Here is a 19,766-nt window from a genome sequence, read left to right as displayed (position 1 = left end):
ACATCAACAATTTTGTTCTCTAATAATATCACTCATCGCGCATGGCGGAACAAGCCCCATCCACCGCGATGTCGTGTTTACATTAAGAGCAAACCGAGCCATATTATGAGCCGCCACTTACAAGAACGGGGAAGAAAGGAAATATCAAAAGTCACAAAACTAGACCTTCTAACCTTGATATCTTCAACAATAGTGCCGATTTCCGTAGCCGAAACACCGTCCTTCTTGATCGCGTTCACTACCTCGAGGCAGTCGGAGTTCACCATAACTCGCCTATGGCCAAGTTCTTCCGCCAAATGTCACCCCGCCGAGGATAGCGGAGGCCTCCGCTAGATGTGGCGAGAACCCCGTTTCCTTCACGCAGATCTCCGAGGCAATCACCCACCCCCGGGAGTCCCGAAGGATACATCCGGTACCGTACCTACCCTCGCCTATAGCCGCATCGACACAAATATTCACCAACCCGGGAGGAGGTGGCTGCCACTTCTTGGCCGATTGAGGTTCATTCACAGCTGCGAGAAGCGAAGGTAAGTTCGCCCGTCGGTACTCTTCAAGGAAACCCCCGGTCCATTCAACAAGATCCGTCGGGTCCCATTTCTCCTTCCCCTTCGCGAGGACGTTGTTCCTATTATTCCACATCTCCCAGCACAAAGTCAAAAGGAACTCAAGAATACTAACCTCAATAGTTTCCATGGCGGTGATGAAGAAGGATAAAATGTCGTCTCCTCGGAAGCCGTCGACAAGTTTGTATAAACTTGTAACACTCCATACCTTGCGAGCCCACCTACAACCCCATATAGCATGGATAATCGTCTCCGGACCCCCGAAGCATAAGGGGCAGCGAGTGTCGGTGGTAATTTTCCGATGAAAAAGGACCGATTTCACCGGAATCCAACCATGACAAACCCTCCAAATAAAGAGTTTGACTTTAGGCGGGATTGTGAGTTTCCAAAGAGTCTTCCACCACGCCATAGTTGAATCCGAATTGGAGGAGGAAGCCCGACTTGTCGAAGACATGGCGAGACGATACCCACTCTTCACCGAGTATTCACCGTACTTCGAGTAGTGCCAACATAGCATATCGGGCAGCCCTTCCTCGCTTTCCGGTATAGCGAGAATCACGTCGGCGTCAACTTTAGCGAACATCGCACGGACCAAGGCTTCATTCCATGTGCCGTTGTAGTTTTTAAGTTCCGCCACCCTCATGTTATCGGGGATCGGAGGGGGGTCTTCAAGAGAGAAGTTATGCTCACGAGGGATCCACCGGTCCTTAATAACACAAGTATCTTCCCCATTCCGAATACTCCATCGGGACCCTTTTTCTATAATAGCTTTCCCCCACATCAACCCACGCCACAAAGAGGAACTATTCGAGTTACACTTCGCTCCAAGGAGGCTCCCTCGCGTATGGTAACTCGCTTTAAGAACCCGACCAATAAGGCTATCGGGTCTCCGAACGAGTCGCGACACATTCTTGGCTATGAGGGCTTGATTGAAACGCTCGAGATCGCGAAAGCCTAAACCCCCCTCCGTCTTATGCCTCGTCAACTCGTTCCACTTGCACCAATGGATCTTCTTCTCCTCCCCGCAACTTCCCCACCAAAACTTAGCCAAAATCTTATGAATGTCATTCACGAGCGACTTGGGAAGACGGAAACAACTAGCAACATACCCGGGAATTGCTTGAAGGACCGCCTTGACGAGGATCTCACGCCCGGATTGAGAGAAACAAATCCCCCTCCAAGATTTGACTTTCTCCCAAACCTTTTCCCGGACAAACGCAAACAGCTCACGTTTCCTTCTCCCTGTAAAGGTAGGCAGCCCAAGATACCGCTTGTGGCACGGGGTGATTGACACATCAAGACAAGCGGCCACCTCGGTCTTTGTGATTTCCGGCACCGATCGACCAAAACACACATCGGACTTGGAGAAATTAATGACTTGACAGGAGGCCTTCGCGTAAGTGGAGAGACACCGAGCAACTTCCTCGCTTTCCTCCACACTAGCCCGAAAGAAAATCAAGCTATCATCGGCAAAGAGCAAATGCGAGACCCGGACTCCCTCACAGCCGAACTTGACCCCATTAATGAGCCCTCGTCTTTCCTTCTCCATAAGAAGCCGGGAGAGGCCCTCCGAGCAAAAAAGGAAAAGGAAAGGGGAGAGAGGGTCACCTTGGCGAAGTCCACTTTCCGGTTTGAGGAACCCCCTAGGCGTGCCATTTATGTTGAAGGAGAAGCTAACCGATCGCACGCACCGCATGATCTTTTCCACCCACACCGGATCGAAACCCAATCTCAACATCACCATCTCGAGGAAAACCCACTCCACCCGGTCGTAGGCCTTTGCCATGTCAATCTTAAGCGCGGCGTATTCCCCATTTCCAAACCGGTCCCGCAAACCATCACATTGTCAAAAATTTGACGACCACCCACAAAGGCTCCTTGGTTCTCCGAGATCACCGTCTCCATAATACCCTTCAACCGAGAAACAAGGCATTTTGATATCACTTTATAAACCACATTACATAGACTAATTGGACGAAATTCATTTACCTTTGTAGGTTTCTCGGTCTAAGGGATGAGCGTGATGATCGTGTCATTGAGAACCGATATCGGGCCACCATCATTTAGAGCCTCCAAGCACACCTTGGTCAAACTCTCGCCCACCACCGACCAATTCTTTTGGAAAAAGAGAGCCGAAAAACCGTCCTTACCTGGAGCTTTCAAGGGGTCCATCGAAAAGAGAGCCATTTTCACATCTTCTTCATCAAAAGGTAGGAGGAGTAGCCGATTCATATCTGGGGTTACCTTTTCCTCCATCCCTCGCAACGCTTCCTCGATATACTCCGGATCGGGGTTCGAGGAGGTGAAGATATCCTTAAAATAAGAATAAATGATACCTTCGACCTCTTTGTTCCCCTCCTTCCACGTCCCCTTTTCATCGAAAAGACCCCGGATGCTGTTCCTCTTCCTTCTAGTGGTAGCCTTACGATGGAAAAGTTTCGTATTTTTATCTCCGCTTTTCATCCAAGCAATCCGGCTTCTTTGCCTCCAAAACTTTTCCTCTTTCTCTATGAGGGCATCAAGAGTGTGTTGTTCATGTCGCAGATCGCCTCGGCTCCCTCCGAGACGTCGATCACCGGCTTTCTCCACAACCATCTTTTGCCTCTCAATCCTTCGCTTGAGGTCGGTTGCTTTTCCTTCGTTCCACCTCGCAAGGCTCCCTATACATCTTTGAAGCGTGTCAAGGAAGCTCCTCGGACCTCCTCCTGAACCCGTAGTCCTCCATTCATCCCGAATAATTCTCCCGCATTCCTCTTCATCACACCACGCCTCTTCGAAGAAGAACCTTCGAGGCCTTGCCGAGTGATTCCGTTTCTTAGAACCGAGAGTCGTAAGTAGGAGGGGCCGATGGTCCGAACTCTAATACTCGAGATGATACACCTTAGCAAGGGGTGCTAAGGCCTTCCACTCCGAGTTCGCCAAGAGCCGATCAAGTCTCTCCTCAATACTATCCGGATCCGAGCTTCACCGCCATGTGAACTCCGCACCCTCGTAGCCTAGGTCCTCGAGCTCGTAATCTTCGAGGACGTGACGAAAGGACTCAAGGAGGTGACCATCCCGAGTTCTTCCGTCATTGACCTCGGAATCAGCCACCACTTCGTTAAGGTCCCCACCGACGAGCCATGGACCATAAGACGAGGCCATAACTCGTCGAATAAGGTCCCATGAATGCTTTCTATTAGACGCCACCGGGTCCCCATAAATACCCAAGAATCTCCAGCTCTTATTATCCTCATCACAGACTAAGCCTTCAATATGGAAGCGTGAATACGATCCAAGAACAAAGCGAATCGAATCCCTCCACAAAAGCATAAGCCCTCCACTCCGACCCACAACGTCCACCGCAAAACAATTCTCAAAACCCAACATGATTCGGACTCTCTCAGCCGAACTCCGCGTAAGTTTGGTTTCCGATAAAAAAATCAAATCGGGCCTATACTTACTTGAGTGCGACTGTAGAGCCCCTTTCGTCCCGGGGTTACCCAACCCCCGGACGTTCCACACCAAGGCGATCATTGCTCCCGGTCGCCCTCGTCACCGCGGGGCGCCGCTTTCATTGGAACTGAGTTCTCTACTGAATCCGCAACGCAAGAAACCGCAGAAAACAGGGAGGTGTGAGAGGCACGGGACATTGGCTCTTGAGGAAGCCTCTCTGAAGAAACAAGAGCCACGACATTCCCAGCGTATTCATGGTGTGGGTCGACCTGCTCAGACCTCCTGGCTGCTTTGGCCGAGCCACCCTCGTCGTCAATGTGATCGGGCCTGTAAATCACCATGGTCGCACCTATCTCCTCGTTAAGATTCGAGACCGGCTGCCTCGCTCTCTTCTTCCACGAGCCCTTCGCTGGGATCGTCCGACGCTCCACTGCAACCATTGACCGACGGAGCCCCCCATTGGCCTCCTCGTCACAGTGGTGGAGATCAGTACCAGGTCTATCTTCAGCGATCCACGACCCGTCAGGTGTCGACGAATGAGGGGGACATGTACCCGATCCCGTGCACGGAACATGTTTCACTTGTTCAGCGCCCTTCTCGTCCACACCAACAGGGTCAACCCCCTTCTTACCCAAAGCTCCCTCAACAGTAACTTCCTGAGGAGAGGGTGTCGGCAAATCTCTGTTAGCCAAGGTACTTGGGTGAGGAGACCAATCCGAGTTAGGGAGGGGAGCTCTTCCCGGGCCCAAAGAATGGGAAGGAGTGTGAATAGGCTTAGGAGAAGCCGAACCCAGCCCAGCAAGACCAGTAAGGAGGTCAATGGAGTGTTTAATTTTTGGGCCCAGATTTTTGGGCCCAAGCGACACCTTGCGTTTACCCTCTTTGCCCCTCAGGCGGCTCTTAAACACGTTATCAGGAATGTCTGCATTGGGACTTGCCGAAAACACTTTAGAACCCCCAAAAAAAGTGTCGTTATCATTACCGCCCTCTTCCCGTTGCTTCCTCGGATATCCCCCACCCAATAGGGAGGTCTTGGACAAAGGTTCATCACTCTCGGTCCTCGTTCCTGTACCCTGTGGCTGACTGGACATTTCCGGTGCCTAAAAAGCTTCCCCGGGGGTATGAACCTCCTTCTCCGACTGCCCAGTACCAGCTCCGGTCGTCGTTCCTTTGTGTTCAGTCTTCGTCGCCGTCGTTGTCTTTGCCGGAGTTTTTGTCGTCTCCACCCTCCCTTTGCCAGAACCTTCAGCCGCGGTCGCTTTCTGACTTGACTCTGACATAGAGGTATCATAGCTTCCATCCTGGGTCGCGGGTTTGGGCATAGACGGAGTCGCAGTCGATTTCGTCATCAGGGGAGATTGGTACACCCCTCCCTTTTTCACATCAGCTCTCAACCAAGGTCCGAAGGCATGAACTTCCATCCCATCCTCGCGACGAACTTTCTGAATCGGAGCCGGACAGATCTTCGCCTCATGAGTTAGCGAACCACAGTTGTAGCACAGCAGTGGGAGTTTCTCGTATTGAAACTGCACCCAAATCTTCTTACCCCCACATGAAACATAACGTCCCGGGCAGAGCTTCCCGTCCACCAGAATAGTCACTCTGAACCTGAAGTAATTCCTGAACATAACATCTTTTGGGTTGTCGACTTTCAGCTCCTCCACCGATCCCGCTGCCATAGCCACTTTCAAAGCATTCCTTGCCGTCACCATTTCCAGGGGTAGACCCACTGCCCTCACCCACAAGCTGATGTCATTCATGTTAACCGATCTCCAACTGCCATCAGTCGGCCAGCATCTCGCCAGTATCAGCCCCTGCCCATAGAACCACAACTCTTTATGGGAAATGGCCAGGCATTCTTGTTTCTTCTTACACCATAACTGGAAGAACGTTCCAGTGTCATTGGTCTCCAGTAATTTCAGTCGCCATCCTTTCGACAAGCTCCACAACCCCTCTAGGAGGGCCCCCAGAGCTTGCCTCCGTAATGGCTTCCTCGTTACTAGACGACCTAAGATTCCTTCATTCGCGAAGGAGGTAGCAGCCCTCTCCACAACATCCCAGTCCTCGTCATCATCTTCCATACCCAGCACGCTTGTTCGGTTGATGATCTCCTCAACTCCACCGTCCTCATCAACCATAGCAAAACACTCACAACAGAGTCTAGTCTCAGAGAGAAAACGTCTCAAAAAGAGTCCCTTATTCTTGAAGTGTTTGAAATTTATATATTTTGTTTATTGAAACCGTGTTTGTACATTGTATTAGAGGTGTCAGGTGACTCAGACTTTAACTTAATCAATTATAAGTAAAGAAATATTATAAACAAAAAAAAGGACTTTTAAAATAATAATTTATTGTTTTTATTCATATGCTCTTAGATTCATTTCTAGAGCTTGTTCAGTGCAGCACGTGTGGGTTTAGTGGTGGTTTATTTGAGAGAAATAATTGACTTCTTATTCATTTTACATGTTACTTAATCATTTTCGTTTTTCGCCGATTTTCGTTCGTCGTTTGTATATATTACAATTTTAATAATTGAAAGATACATGTATATATATAAAACATATTTCGCAACATTATTTCTGTTCGGTTTTCCGTCGGCACGTCGGTTTTCCATCGAAAACGGTATTTGAAAACGACATTTCACTTGCCTTTTTCCACCATTTTTTCGTTCGGTTTTCCATCGGCATGACGATTTTCCGTAAATTATGAGTCTCGAAATGGCAACGAAAACGGCATTTTTCGTAAATTCGGTTTTCGATACCGTTTCGAGACTTCTAATTTATGGAAAATCGACACGCCGACGGAAAATCGAACGGAAAAATGTGGAAAAGGGCAAATGAAATGTCGTTTTCAAATGCCGTTTTCAATGGAAAACCGACATGCCGATGGAAAATCGAACAGAAATAATACTGCAAAATAAACTAATACATATATATTTGTAAATATAGTCTAAATTTAAAACACTTGAAATCATGCATATGAAAAACAGATGTTCCATACTTAAATCCACGCCACAAAATGTATCAAAGAAGAAAATAATAAGTGTTAAAATAATGTTGCATCGTATTTATTAATATATATATATATATATATATATATATATATATATATGAATACATCTATATAAATATATTTATGTATTATATATATATTTCAATTTTTTCTAATTTTATAATGGATGAGTTTTATATTATAATGTTTTTAAATTTATGTATGTAGTAAAATAATAAAAAAAATAACAATCTATCAGATCCCTTGAAAAAACTACATTCACATATATATATATATATATATATATATATATATATGATTTTTTATTTTATGTTTTTATACATATCTTTTAATTTCTTTTTTTGGTTAAAAAATACGTTTTGTACATATATATTACGTTTTAAAAAACAGCAATGCTATTTGGCACAACTCACGAGTGGGAACGATCCACTCATGAGTTGACACGTGGCAGTTGGTGGCCACGTGGCAACTCATGAGTGGATCGTTTCCACTCGTGAGTTGTGCCAAAAATCATTTCCCTTTAAAAAAACATCACATATGTCATTATTTTTTAGTACAAGCATCAAACTAATAAAGCACAACTTTACCTATTATTTACTTATTTTATTATTTTTTCATCCTATCAATAAAATTGATGTGATGTGATAGGCCATCATCACTTTGGATTCCACTCAAATTAATACACGCTTTACACCCTCTCTCCTCCTCACCAAATTTTCATATCTATTCCAAGGAAAAATCACAGATCTACACTCCTCTCTCTTCCACCAGTGTCTATTTCTTCAACATACACCACCATTAATCGTTCACTCTCATCTTCACCATAAAACACCAGCTATCATATTTGGGTTTTATTTAACATCGAAGCCGAACATCGCCGGAAATCGTCGATGGTCGCCGATTTTTTACGTTCTTCCACTGAAGCGTGGCGAAACGACAACGACGAGGACGATTTTCGCCAAAACTCGCCGGCGTTCGAAGGGTCTCCACCACGTCTGCTCTTCCTCGAAAATCGCTAAATATTTTCTTTTCCCCGATTTTCTTCGAATATTCAACACTTTTTGGCTGATTTTTGGGCCTTTATAAAATGAAAAATGGCGAATTTTTTTTAGCGAAATACGACGACGAAACGATAAAACATGTCTTCATCGGCCGTTTTTGTTCCGGCAGCGGGTTCGCCGACGTAAATCGTCGATTTTCGCCGGCATTTAAAACGTTGATTGAGTGTGCTAAGAAATAGTGCTTTAGCTTCCGAGCAGTCGTGACGAGGGCGAAGGTCAATTTTTCAAGTATTGTATATCTTCCCTCGGCGTCATTGAGACGTCTGGATGTATAATATATCTTCAAAATTTTTGTTGCACTGCTTGGTCCATTCGAATTTTCTTGATCCCCTTAGGGCGTCGAAGTATCGAACGCTCCGATCAATTGATCGAGATATGAAACGACTTAGTGCTGCTATGCATCTAGTCAACTTTCTAACTTCTTTTATTCCCCGAGGTGGCTTCATATCCAGAAGAGCCGTTATCTTCTCGGGATTAACTTATATTCCTCTTTCGTTGGACTACGAATCCCGAGAATTTTCTTGAAAAGATACCAAAAGTACACTTCAAATGGTTAAATTTCATGCGAAACTATCGCATAATGTCCCGCCTGTGCTTTTGTTATGTAGTTTTTCTGGACGCCTCTCGTGTTTCCCGATGTGTGGTCTTCTCACGATCAGTAAAAAATTTCCGTACGCCTCATTCTTCCAGTCAGCGTGCTCATCCTGGTATGCTCAGTACTTCTTTAGTAATCCTATCTGGATCAAAGCACTTCGAGATTTTGTGACCGACATCGTGATGGAAAGCACAGTATTTGGTTTTATCTCTTTTGGAGATATCCTTCTTTATCTTGTTGGGCCTTGGAAAATCTTATTTGTCCTAGGTGAGACTAAATATTTCTTCTATAGGAGTATTTAAAGAGTGATACTTGTCAAACTTACTGGCGAAAGGATTGGCTGGGCCTGCTTCAGAGCAATTTTTCTTTTGAGGTCCAGTGTCCTCGGACTGTCTCCCTCTTGTCTCTTCTCGTCGAGCTTTAGGTGGTTCAACCTTGCTTCCTAGGCATTGATGTATTTTTTAGCTCTTTTGAGAAAGTCATTGTAGTCCTGATGGCTGGTTTTCTTGAGGGACCATCAGAATTCTGATTCCGTTCAGATCCCTGAGGTGATGCCAAAGAGCTTAAAATATTCGTTGAGTTCGTCTACTTGAAGTGTTTGTTCCGAGTAGTGATTGATGTAGTCTTTTAATGACTCGTCATGAATCTACCTTATTGCGAGAAGCCTATTTTTTGGAGTTTTTCCGGAACTTGACCCAACAAATTGTTCCATGAACTTTCGAGCCAATTGTTTCCAAGACCCTACTGAGTTTGGCCTGAGCTTTCGATACCACCTTTTGGTAGAACCTGTGAGGGTGATAGAGAAAGCTCTGCACATTACATCGGGTCCGGCTCCTTGCCGCAACATCCACGATGTGAACGTATCAAGATGATCTCATTGGTCTGTTTTTCCATCATAAGTCGGGATTATTGGCATCCTGAAACGATCTAACAGGGGATATTCTAATACCCAAGCCGTGAAAGGTGAAACTGAATCTCCAATCTTAGGATCCTTCTGTCCCAGAGCTACTTCCTCGATCCGACGCTCCAATCTCTTGAAGTAATTCTTGTATGTGCTTGCGCTGTCACCAGTTTTCGAATCTTCTTCGGGACATTTCATGGTCTTTGACCTGTTTTTTCAGCCAATGGTTAGTATCGATCATGAATCTTTTCATGATCGGCTTGATACCCTGTCAATTCCGAATTTTCTTATTCCATTTCGTACCAATCCTAGACATGCCTTCAAGATTTCTTAATCCATGGCTTCTGCTCTATGGGATCTTTGCTAGGTCGGTGTGAGCGTTCCTAATTTGGGATCACTACTGCACTTCGCAGTGTGACTTTCTTAGCACAGAGATTTTCTTCTAGTTCTTTGTTGCTGGCTTCCAGAGCCAAGAGACGCTCTTACATCTCTTTGAAATGTTCAGCTAAACTGAGATGAGGAAGATACTTGGCAAATTCCTCCGGCGTGAGTGGCAAGGTGCGATTATGGTGGTCGATCTGAGGATCAGAACCATCGGTGGTGTTGTTTCTGGTTAGAATTGATGAAATAGCCATTGATCTTCAATGCTACCCCTCTCATTATAGCGTCAAACTGTTGACAGACTAAATTAGTACTACAATTGTCTTACGAAGAGCACTTAGTTCCGAGAACGCGATTCTGAGAAGTCTAAGTGTCCAGACAAGATTATCCCTAGTTACAGACGAATCTAGTAAAAGAATGAAACGAAGGTGCTGAATGATATGTGTAGCTTTGGACTTGTGTTTTGTGTGCGAAAGTGCGAGTTATCCCTCTTTCAGCATACTTCTCCAATATTTATAGGCAGTTTGGGGACGAGGACGTGCAGTGATCAACCCCACGTTCTTGACAGTTATTAAGTAACCGTTCCCATTTCGGGTTTAGTGGGTGGTTATTCCGCGTGTGCTCGGTATAACCGTCGAGGTGAGCGTTTTGTTTGAATTTTACACGTTTTTATTTTGTTTTGACTAACCTTTGACCTACCAGCTTCTGTTCTCTTCGAAGTTTTGCTTGGTAGGGTTCGTTCTTGCCTTATGAACGGGTCGTTCCTTAACCTTCATGAGCTCCCGGACCTATTTGACTCGGGTTCGATATTGGATTATTTATGTTCTCGATGCCTTCGATTAGGTGCTCGGATTCATACAATTAATATGAGTAACAATGTTTATTATAGAATTTAGGTTTTTTTTATTACAATAAGTGCACACAAATCCAATTTTTTTATAATTATATTAGACGCTTTTTCGTGAAGTTAAATTAGACGGGAATATTTTGGTATCATATTTTTTTAATGGGGAAATTGCATGGTGCTTATTAAAACTAATAAAAAAGAATAATGCGTATAATGTTTTTAGCCCAAAAATCATACTTTTGAAATTGTAAACAATAATTTTATTTGATATTTAGTTATATATTTTTAAGTTTATTTACTATTTTGACTTCTATTTAACTTTGTTTATGTTTATAGTTTTATCTATAAAGGAAAATAATTTCGAATAATTATCTATAATTTTAACTAATAATATATTTTTTTAAAGAGTTTAACATGTACTTTAAACACCGGTAATTTTCCTTCTTAATTAACAAAATTATACGTTCGATAGTAGAAAAAGGCCACCACAGAAGTCTGGACCGGTCCCCTGTATTTGCGGGTGTTATTCAATTCCGGCCCCAAGAAAAATCAACAAATTGGGCCTGCCCGCTTGACCCAATTCAATACCATACTTGATTTTGCCCGATATATGTGCTTTAAAAAAAAATTATGTACTTTAAACAAAATAGTTTGTGTGTACTAGCACGTTTATGGTCACTTTTTTCTATATTAATTCAGCATAATATATAAATTAGCGTCAAACTGAAACCAATGCATGTTTTCACTCAAACAGTGAATGACGTTTAAGAGAAAGCTCAAGTCAAACAATACTAAACTCTTTAAATTGATCTTCTCTAGGACCAAACTCAAGTCAAACAATACTAAACTCTTTAAACTCTTTAAATTGTCGTCTTTCTCCGTACGCAAGGCCAAGTTTGGAGTTTCAAACTAGGTAAGTCATTAACCAATGGAAACTAGGAGACCATCTAAATGATATTATTATTATTATTATTATTATTATAAACAAAATGTACTAGCTTCAAAAACATAAAACAAAAGTCAAAACCCCAGGGCCATATCTTATATGAACTATAATCAATATTCCAGTTATCATGACTAGTCTATAACTCTGTATTATAATGAAGCTGCACGATTGCTTTAATAAGAAAGAAAAAAATGAAATTTATATATGCTTTCAGAAACAAATAAAAAAAAAAAATTGCCCTTTCAATGTAACTTATCATATATACCCTAAAGCGAAGCTATAAGACCCACTCAAAGCACGCCATTACAGCGTCGAAGTTGATGTATTTGTCATGGAGTTGATGTAAATGTTCGAATCGAACACATCAATGTGGTGTATAGTACCACCATATTTTGCGATGCACTATTCATTCACGCTAGTTTGCGTTAATTTGATGTTAAACTTTATATTTATAAAATGATCCCATAAAAACTCAAAATATATAAATTCAACTCTAATTTAATTGTTTAATATAAATATATACGTATATTATTGACTAAGAGGGTATATATATCCCAACATCAGTGACAACTAAGATGATAATATTAGTAAGAATAACATATGACTTAATGTTGATACGAGATGTAATTATTGTTGACAATCGTGATTAATAAAATAGGTATGCTCGAAGCCTTCAATTACAAAAAAAAAAAAAAAAAAATGCAAATAATTCTTTTAAAGAAGAGTGGATGTCATTTTCGGACTCAAATTTATAGCATTCTAATCCACTTGCATGTTTTCGTGTGACATTTCACATTTGAATGAGCCTTTTCCAGCCAATTCATAGGTGAACTCGTTGATAAATCGTGCGGAGTTGCTTGTAATGGCTCAAGTTTGAATAAGTCAAGTCTCTCGTAAGACTCCTCATTTCCTAACCACCACCTCGAGCTCGAGAGCAAGACATTAAAACTAAGCTCGATGCACGTTGCACGTGCGCTGAGCTCGCCCTTTGCACTGTGGGCTGAGTTCAGCGCATTTTGTCCAATAGATTCACGAATTCAACCAAAATCTCTTTAGAAAATAGGACAAAATCCTACACAAACAGTGGTTCCTCAATAAATAACATTTTAACGAGATGTATGAGTTAGTCTTAGTGTGAGGATTTACTACAAGATATAATTTCTCATGAACGCGAGTTTTTTTTTTTTTTTTTTAAATAGGACCCCTCATGATGCTATTATCAAGGATAGTCCCACATCGACTGGGTATTACGATCCTGGGCTCTTTATAAGGCTTGTGGGTTATTCCTTTAATTACCAAGCTTGGTTTTAGATGGAACCCCACACCTTTAATATGGTATCAGAGCGGCGCCCATTCTCGGTTGTGGGCTACCTGATCGGGCCTATACTTCACGCTTCCAGTGTCTAGTGCAAATACCATCTTAAAGGTGTGGGGTTCCATCTTAAACCAAGTTTGGTAATTAGAGGAGTAGCCCACAAGCCTTATAAAGAGCCCAGGATCGTAATACCCAGTCGATGTGGGACTATCCTTGATACACCCCATCACGCGCACAGGCACTAGCACACATCTGCACAGGCACTGGAAGCGTGAAGTATAGGCCCGATCAGGTAGCCCACAACCGAGAATGGACCCCGCTCTGATACCATCTTAAAGGTGTGGGGTTCCATCTAAAACCAAGCTTGGTAATTAAAGGAGTAACCCACAAGCCTTATAAAGAGCCCAGGATCGTAATACCCAGTCGATGTGGGACTATCCTTGATAACTATTGGGTGTTAGACTGATTCAAACTCAGCAAAACCACTATAGATTATATTCTATTTAAACTTTTAAATTTTCTCTTGTTTTCTGCTTGTGAGTTAAAAACGAGCCTTGACTAAAAACAGTCTAGGGTGGGCTATAGCCCCCCTTCAATTTTTTTTTTTGCACTTTTTACCTATTTTTTATTTTATTTTTACATTTTTACCCTCAAAATTTACAAACCAGCTCCCCCTCCCCCTCTAAATTTTTTGTTGCAAATTAGCCTCCCTAATCTAGATCATGGCTTCGTCCTTGCACGTAGAACGTATCCATTTTGTTATTTTCTAACGACAATATTTAATCATTTAATAATTTAATGAGTCATTTTACTTTCAATTTATATTGTCTTTACTCTATTTTTTTTTTTTTTTTGGAACGGCTAATTCAAATAATCGATGAATTTAATAAGTTAGAAGAACATTTTAAATAAAATAGAATACTCGAAACATGACAATCCGTTTAGATATAATGTATCAAACATGAAAATGGTCTAACTAATCTATTATGGGATTATTCCTAAACTATGACCTTCACAATAGTTTTGGACCAAAATCCAATATCTCTAATTTAATCCAAAAACATGACTTGCTTTTTTACACAATTACGTTTTTATCCTTTTATTTCTTTCAATTTTTTCTCATTGTTTTTTTATCCTTTATTTCTTTTCTTCTTCTGCGTTTCTTTTCTTCTTCTTCTTCGTCCAAAATCTCTCTCTCTCTCTCTCTCTCTCTCTCTCTCTCTCTCTCTCTCTCTCTCTCTCTCTCTCTCTCTCTCTCTCTCTCTCTCTCTCTCTCTCTCTCTCTCTCTCTCTCTCTCTCTCTCTCTCTCGCATCCAAAAGAAAGAAGAAGAACTCCGTCGAGGCTTACCACGGGGGTTTCAAACCCCTAAAATTAGTTTGGGGTTCTCGTGGTTTGTCGCCGAGTTGAGCGAGGAAGAAGAAGAACGAGAATTCGGGAGAGAGAGAGAGAGTGAGAGTGAGACGGAGTTGAGCTCGCGGAGGAAGAGGAAGCTCGGCCGACAGCTCAAGCCACCAGTTCTCCACCGTGCGCGCCTTGGCCGAGGAGACGAGAACGCCGCGCGTCGCCGTGGAGACCGACCGGGAAGCGAACGCCGGGAAAGGAAGAGAACCCACCGAGGAAAGTGAATTTCACAGGAATTGGGTAAGAAAAATCAAACCCGAAAATGGATTTTTAGATTAGGGTTTGTTCATGAGATTGAGATTTTTGATAACAGTGTTTTCATTCTTAAGCTTTCCTTCTGTGTTTTTTTCCACAAATAAGATATATGCTGAGCTGCTGACTAACAACTCGGCCAATTAAATAAATATATCGAGAGTGAGACCAAAGATAAAATCTGAATGTATTATTCACTTTGAAAAGTCAAGGAACAAAAGACAAGAGCGACCCATCTAACTTCATTTGACTTGGTCATATTGCAGCTCACAAACAAATAACAAGGAAATATCTCAGAAATTATAAATTAATAAGCTGTGCAATTATCAATCTGCTTTGGTTCTGTATGTATTGACTTTTGAGCTCTATTAAAAAACTATTTTGCGTGTTTATTGTGCCAAAATTAAATTACTTGCCAATTAATAATTATCATAAATTGCGACTGATTTTCTGGTTTGATTTCGTGAAATTGATGTACTCTGGACTTGATTTGAGCTCGGTTGTGATGTTGTTACTCGGATTCATGGATTAAGATTATTGTTTGGATTTTCTCTTGATTATTTTGGCCGAAAAATCAGGGTATGTTCATTAGAAATTGGGGGTTTTGATAATCTTGAGAATTGTTGATATTGTGAGTCGATTTTGTGTTTGGAATTATGCTTGGGATTGTTGATTTGGGCTGTTTTCGAATTTTGGATGAATTTACCATGGATTTGCTGATTTTTGGACGTGTTTTGGACTTGGCCGTGAGACTTGACCGTGTATGCTGTTTTTTTTTTGCCGTGTGTAACTGAGTTGTTATGGATTTTGTTTGGTCTTCATTTGAGTTTTGTTCTCGAGGGTCTAGGCTCGATTAGGGCGGGCTACGCAGAGCCCACAGCGGCGGTTCGGGTCGACGAGGACACGGCCCGAGACATGACGGAGCTGTCGCACGAGCGTCGGCGAGGCGAGACCGGGTAGAATCGAGAGAACGTCGGGTGGATAACTGCGCCCAAATGTGTGTTTATACAATATTGTTGATTCCCAATTTTGATAACATGTGTTTGGTGTTGCCGGGGTTGACAGTAGCTGGTTTATTGACATTGATGTCAATAAACCATTTGTTTTATTAGCATGTTCTGTTTGAAATTCTAAACATGAGCATGTTCTTTTTTTATTTATATTAATGTCAATAAACATTGGAACTTATTGGTATTGATGTCAGTAAAATGTCACAGTGAGTTATTGAAAAATAATTAATTCATGTTCTTTTTTATATATATTAATGTCAATAAACATTGGAACTTATTTGTATTAATGTCAATAAAGAGTCGCAGTGAGTTATTGAAAAATAATTAATTCATGTTCTTTTTTATTTATATTAATGTCAATAAACATTGAAACTTATTTGTATTAATGTCAATAAAAAGTCACAGTGAGTTATTGAAAAATAATTAATTCCTGTTCTTTTTTTTATTTATATTAATGTCAATAAACATGGGAACTTATTTGTATTAATGTCAATAAAAAGTCACAGTGAGTTATTGAGGGTATTTTTGTACTTAAAGAAAATAGATAGTCATAGTTTAGGTTTAAATTGAATTTATTTGATTTTGGTCCAAAATCATTGTGGAGGTCATAGAATAGGAATAATCCCATCTATTATTCTTGTCGTGAAGCTTAAGGTATATAAAAAAAGTTAAAAGCTAATGATGACGAAAAACATATAACATCCTGATTTGGGATAGGGCTGTACAAAACCGAACCGAAAATTGGATAAAACCGATATCCAAACCGAACCGAAACCGAAATTTGGAGCCACGTCAGGTAACCGAAATTCGGGTTTGGATAACCGATCCGGTTTACAAAACTGGACCGGATATCGGATTTGATTTTTGGAAAAATCTGGATATCGGTTATTTAACCGATTTTTTTTAATTAAAAATAAATATATATTAAAAAAAAAGACTTGACCTAATTTTGAGAGAGACCTAGCGTTTTTATTTTTTTTCTCAAATCAGATTTTACTGAAGTGGAAGCACTAAATGATTCTAAGCAAGTTGTTTTGGGTAAGATAATTAATTTGATAAGTTATTTGACATATTCATTTGTTGTTTGTTTATTAAAACAAATTTATGTCATTATTATTAACAGATGATGTTCAAGTTGTCATAGAAGAACAAACTTCTCATATATCAACTCCTACTGCTACTACATGTACAACTTGATTATGTGATCTATAAAAGTAACACACAAATTCAATCGTTGTATGGTTTATTATGATCATTAGGGTTGTAATTTTAATTTTATGTTATGATATTTACATGTTCATGTAGTTGGAGACGAGTATCCTTTTGAATTTTATTTTTTTTTACTCAGTTTTAGATTATGTATTGTCATTTTGGAGCTTTATAAGAGTGGTTTGTACTCGTTTTTTGAATTTTTACAAACCGGATTTGGATTTCTTATGTATCTCTTGTTTACGAGGTATTTTTTTGACGTGGGTGCGTGAGTTCTATCTATTAAAAAAATATTTTTATTATTATAGTTAATAATATATTTGTTTACTACTTTGTGCTTACATATTTACTGTAAGTGATTGTATTCTGTGTGAATATGAGAATGAAAAATTGAATGATAAAAAAAAAAAAAAAAAAAAAAGGGTACGATATTGAGGCCTATCTGTTTTAAAACCTGAATACAAACTTTATTATGAATATTAATTTTTTTTTTTCGATTTCGTAACCTAGTAAATGGTTGTGTTACTTTAATAATATACTCAGAGTACTTGTCTTATTTTCATTTTATCTATTTATTTTTATTAGTAAATCAATTTTACATCATACATCGTATCATTAATTACATTAAATATCTGAACACAAATTATAAAATCTAATCTTCAAACGTCAATATTGCATTTTTTAAGGATTGAACTCTCGTTATCTTGCAGAGATCATTTCACAGACACGAGATCTTCCCACCCAAGCTAAGCTTTTTATTAGACTTGTGGGTCTAACTCACACTCAAAAGCTAGCTCAAAAGTGGAGGGATATCAAACACTTATAAGGAACACATTGCTCAAGTATCCAATCGATGTAGGACGTTCTAATACACCTCTCTCACGCCCAGGATGGACAACTGGAGCGTGAAGTTTGTGAGAATGAACATTCACAGGTGGTCCCACATTCGAAATTGGGCCCCGCTCTGATATTATATTAGAAGTGTGGGTCTAACTCACACTCAAAAACTAGTTCAAGAGCGGAGAGATACCAAACACTTATAAGGAGCACATTGTTCAAGTACCTAATCAATGAGGGATGTTCTAATACTTTTCGAGGTGGATATTTAAAATTCAATTATATGTGTAGGATCAGGCCCGGTTAAACCTTGAGGGTACTAAAGCAAAGGCTTTAGGCCCATCAGCAAAGAAGACCCAAAATTCTGATACATTTTTTTAAAGGACTATTTAAACCACATAAAATTAATATTTTTAAAAATTAAAGTCATAATAAAAAGGCATATCATCGTTATTGTTTGTATATGGTCTTTTTGTATATTTTTATGAAAGGCTCAAATATCCAAGTAGATTAAAGATGCTTAACCTAAAAATTATCATCGGCCTTTGAAATAAATAATATGATAAAAAAAAATTATCTTGTCAAATTAAGCCGGGATGTGACAACCTTAGGCCTGTTTTGAGTTTTCATGATTAAAAAAAATATATATATAGTATTTTATCGCTCTCACATTTATTAATTTTTATTTATTTTTTTGTTCTAATAGTATATCATCACATGTACAACTGCGTCATCATATTAGGGTCCTTTTAAAAAAAAATAAAAAATATATTGTAGATCTATTTTCAAAATTTTGCTTTAGGCCCTCAAATAGGTTAAGTCGGGCCTGTGATCATTTAACAATAATAAAAATACGTGCATATAATATGATCGAAGATGTCAATACATGCCTCGTCCATGCCTTTCTCCTTTTTCTTCCGTATTCGTCGGCTTTCCCAATTAAATAGTTGAAATGATTCTACTAAAGAAAAAAATGAACAATGAAAGTTGTCTCTTGTACTCTTGAATCTTGATCCAAACCCATCAACTGGCTTTAAATTGAAGAATAGATATCAATACATGCCTAATCATAGATATCTATCCATGATTACGACACCTATATCATTTTTCTCCTGAATTTAACAGATCATCTAAATGAGTCCTTGTGAATTATAAATTGTTACAATTTCAAGCCCCCACAATTCTCTAGATTGCTTACCCGGATATTTTTTAATGCAAGTCGTATCAACTTTAAGGTGTTTTTTTTTTTTTTTTTTTTTTTTTTTTTTTTTTTTTTTTTTTTTTTGAAAAGTATCAACTTTAAGGTTTTGGCTTATAAGATTTAGTTTTTGTTGCCAACTTTAAAATATCGTCATTTAACAATATATTTAATTTTTTTCATTCATATCTTCATAGATTTTTATTATAACATCTAGACTTAGATTATAAAGAAATTTGATACATTTTAAATAATGGAGACAAATGTTATCTCGAATGATTGAACTCATGTTCTCATGCAAGAGTAAACTTCACAAGCAAGATGTAGTGTTACCCAAATTAAGTGTTTGAGAGTAATACAAGTAAATTTTGATCATCCTGAATATGTCCGAGACGTATTCAGGCGGAAGCAATTAATTAATGAATTTACAAGCATTTTTTTTACATCTTCCTATGTTGTGATTTTTTTATTGAGCTTGCTTTTAAGAGGTTTTAGGGAGATTTTTTCATAATTTTATTATTATAAATAAATGAGATAACTAATGTAACTTAAAGATATATAATAAATAATAACCTATAGGAGCTCTCTCTCCCCCACTTTAAAAGTAAGGGTTTAAATTTTTTGGTGAAGCCGTCTCCCTTCGGTATAAACTTTTGGTGGTCTTAACCATCAAAAGGCTCTGCACCTGAGTGGAAGTATTTCTTTTTTTCTTCTTCGTGTCCTTGTCGGTTTCTTCCAAATTTGTCGTGATAGAAAGTTTCTTGACTATTCGCAGCCGTCGTCCGAAACTCAAGGTCGTCT

General features: G+C 39.9%; 1 protein-coding gene across 1 annotated transcript; it reads right to left on the bottom strand.

Moving 5' to 3' along the window:
- Positions 1 to 2,570: 2,570 nt before the first annotated feature.
- LOC149389615 (uncharacterized) lies at positions 2,571 to 3,932 on the bottom strand. The gene is made up of 2 exons (XM_089622680.1): positions 3,551 to 3,932; positions 2,571 to 3,268 (listed from the first exon to the last, which is right to left on the bottom strand). Exons 1-2 carry the CDS (start codon positions 3,930 to 3,932, stop codon positions 2,571 to 2,573), a joined length of 1,080 nt encoding a protein of 359 aa, XP_089478806.1.
- Positions 3,933 to 19,766: the final 15,834 nt, after the last annotated feature.

This window comes from Urtica dioica, chromosome 8, assembly GCF_054948205.1.
Source record: "Urtica dioica subsp. dioica isolate 48M chromosome 8, U.dioica_male_clone48M_v1_H2, whole genome shotgun sequence".
Taxonomy (NCBI): domain Eukaryota; kingdom Viridiplantae; phylum Streptophyta; class Magnoliopsida; order Rosales; family Urticaceae; genus Urtica; species Urtica dioica.
This window is presented reverse-complemented; position numbering and strand designations above follow the sequence as displayed.

Coding starts and splice junctions, on each gene's coding strand:
- LOC149389615 (XM_089622680.1), bottom strand. CDS start 3,932: ATGTTGGGTTTTGAGAATTGTTTTGCGGTGGACGTTGTGGGTCGGAGT. Junction 3,269..3,550: donor CGAGGACCTAGGCTACGAGG/GTGCGGAGTTCA, acceptor CTACGGGTTCAG/GAGGAGGTCCGAGGAGCTTC.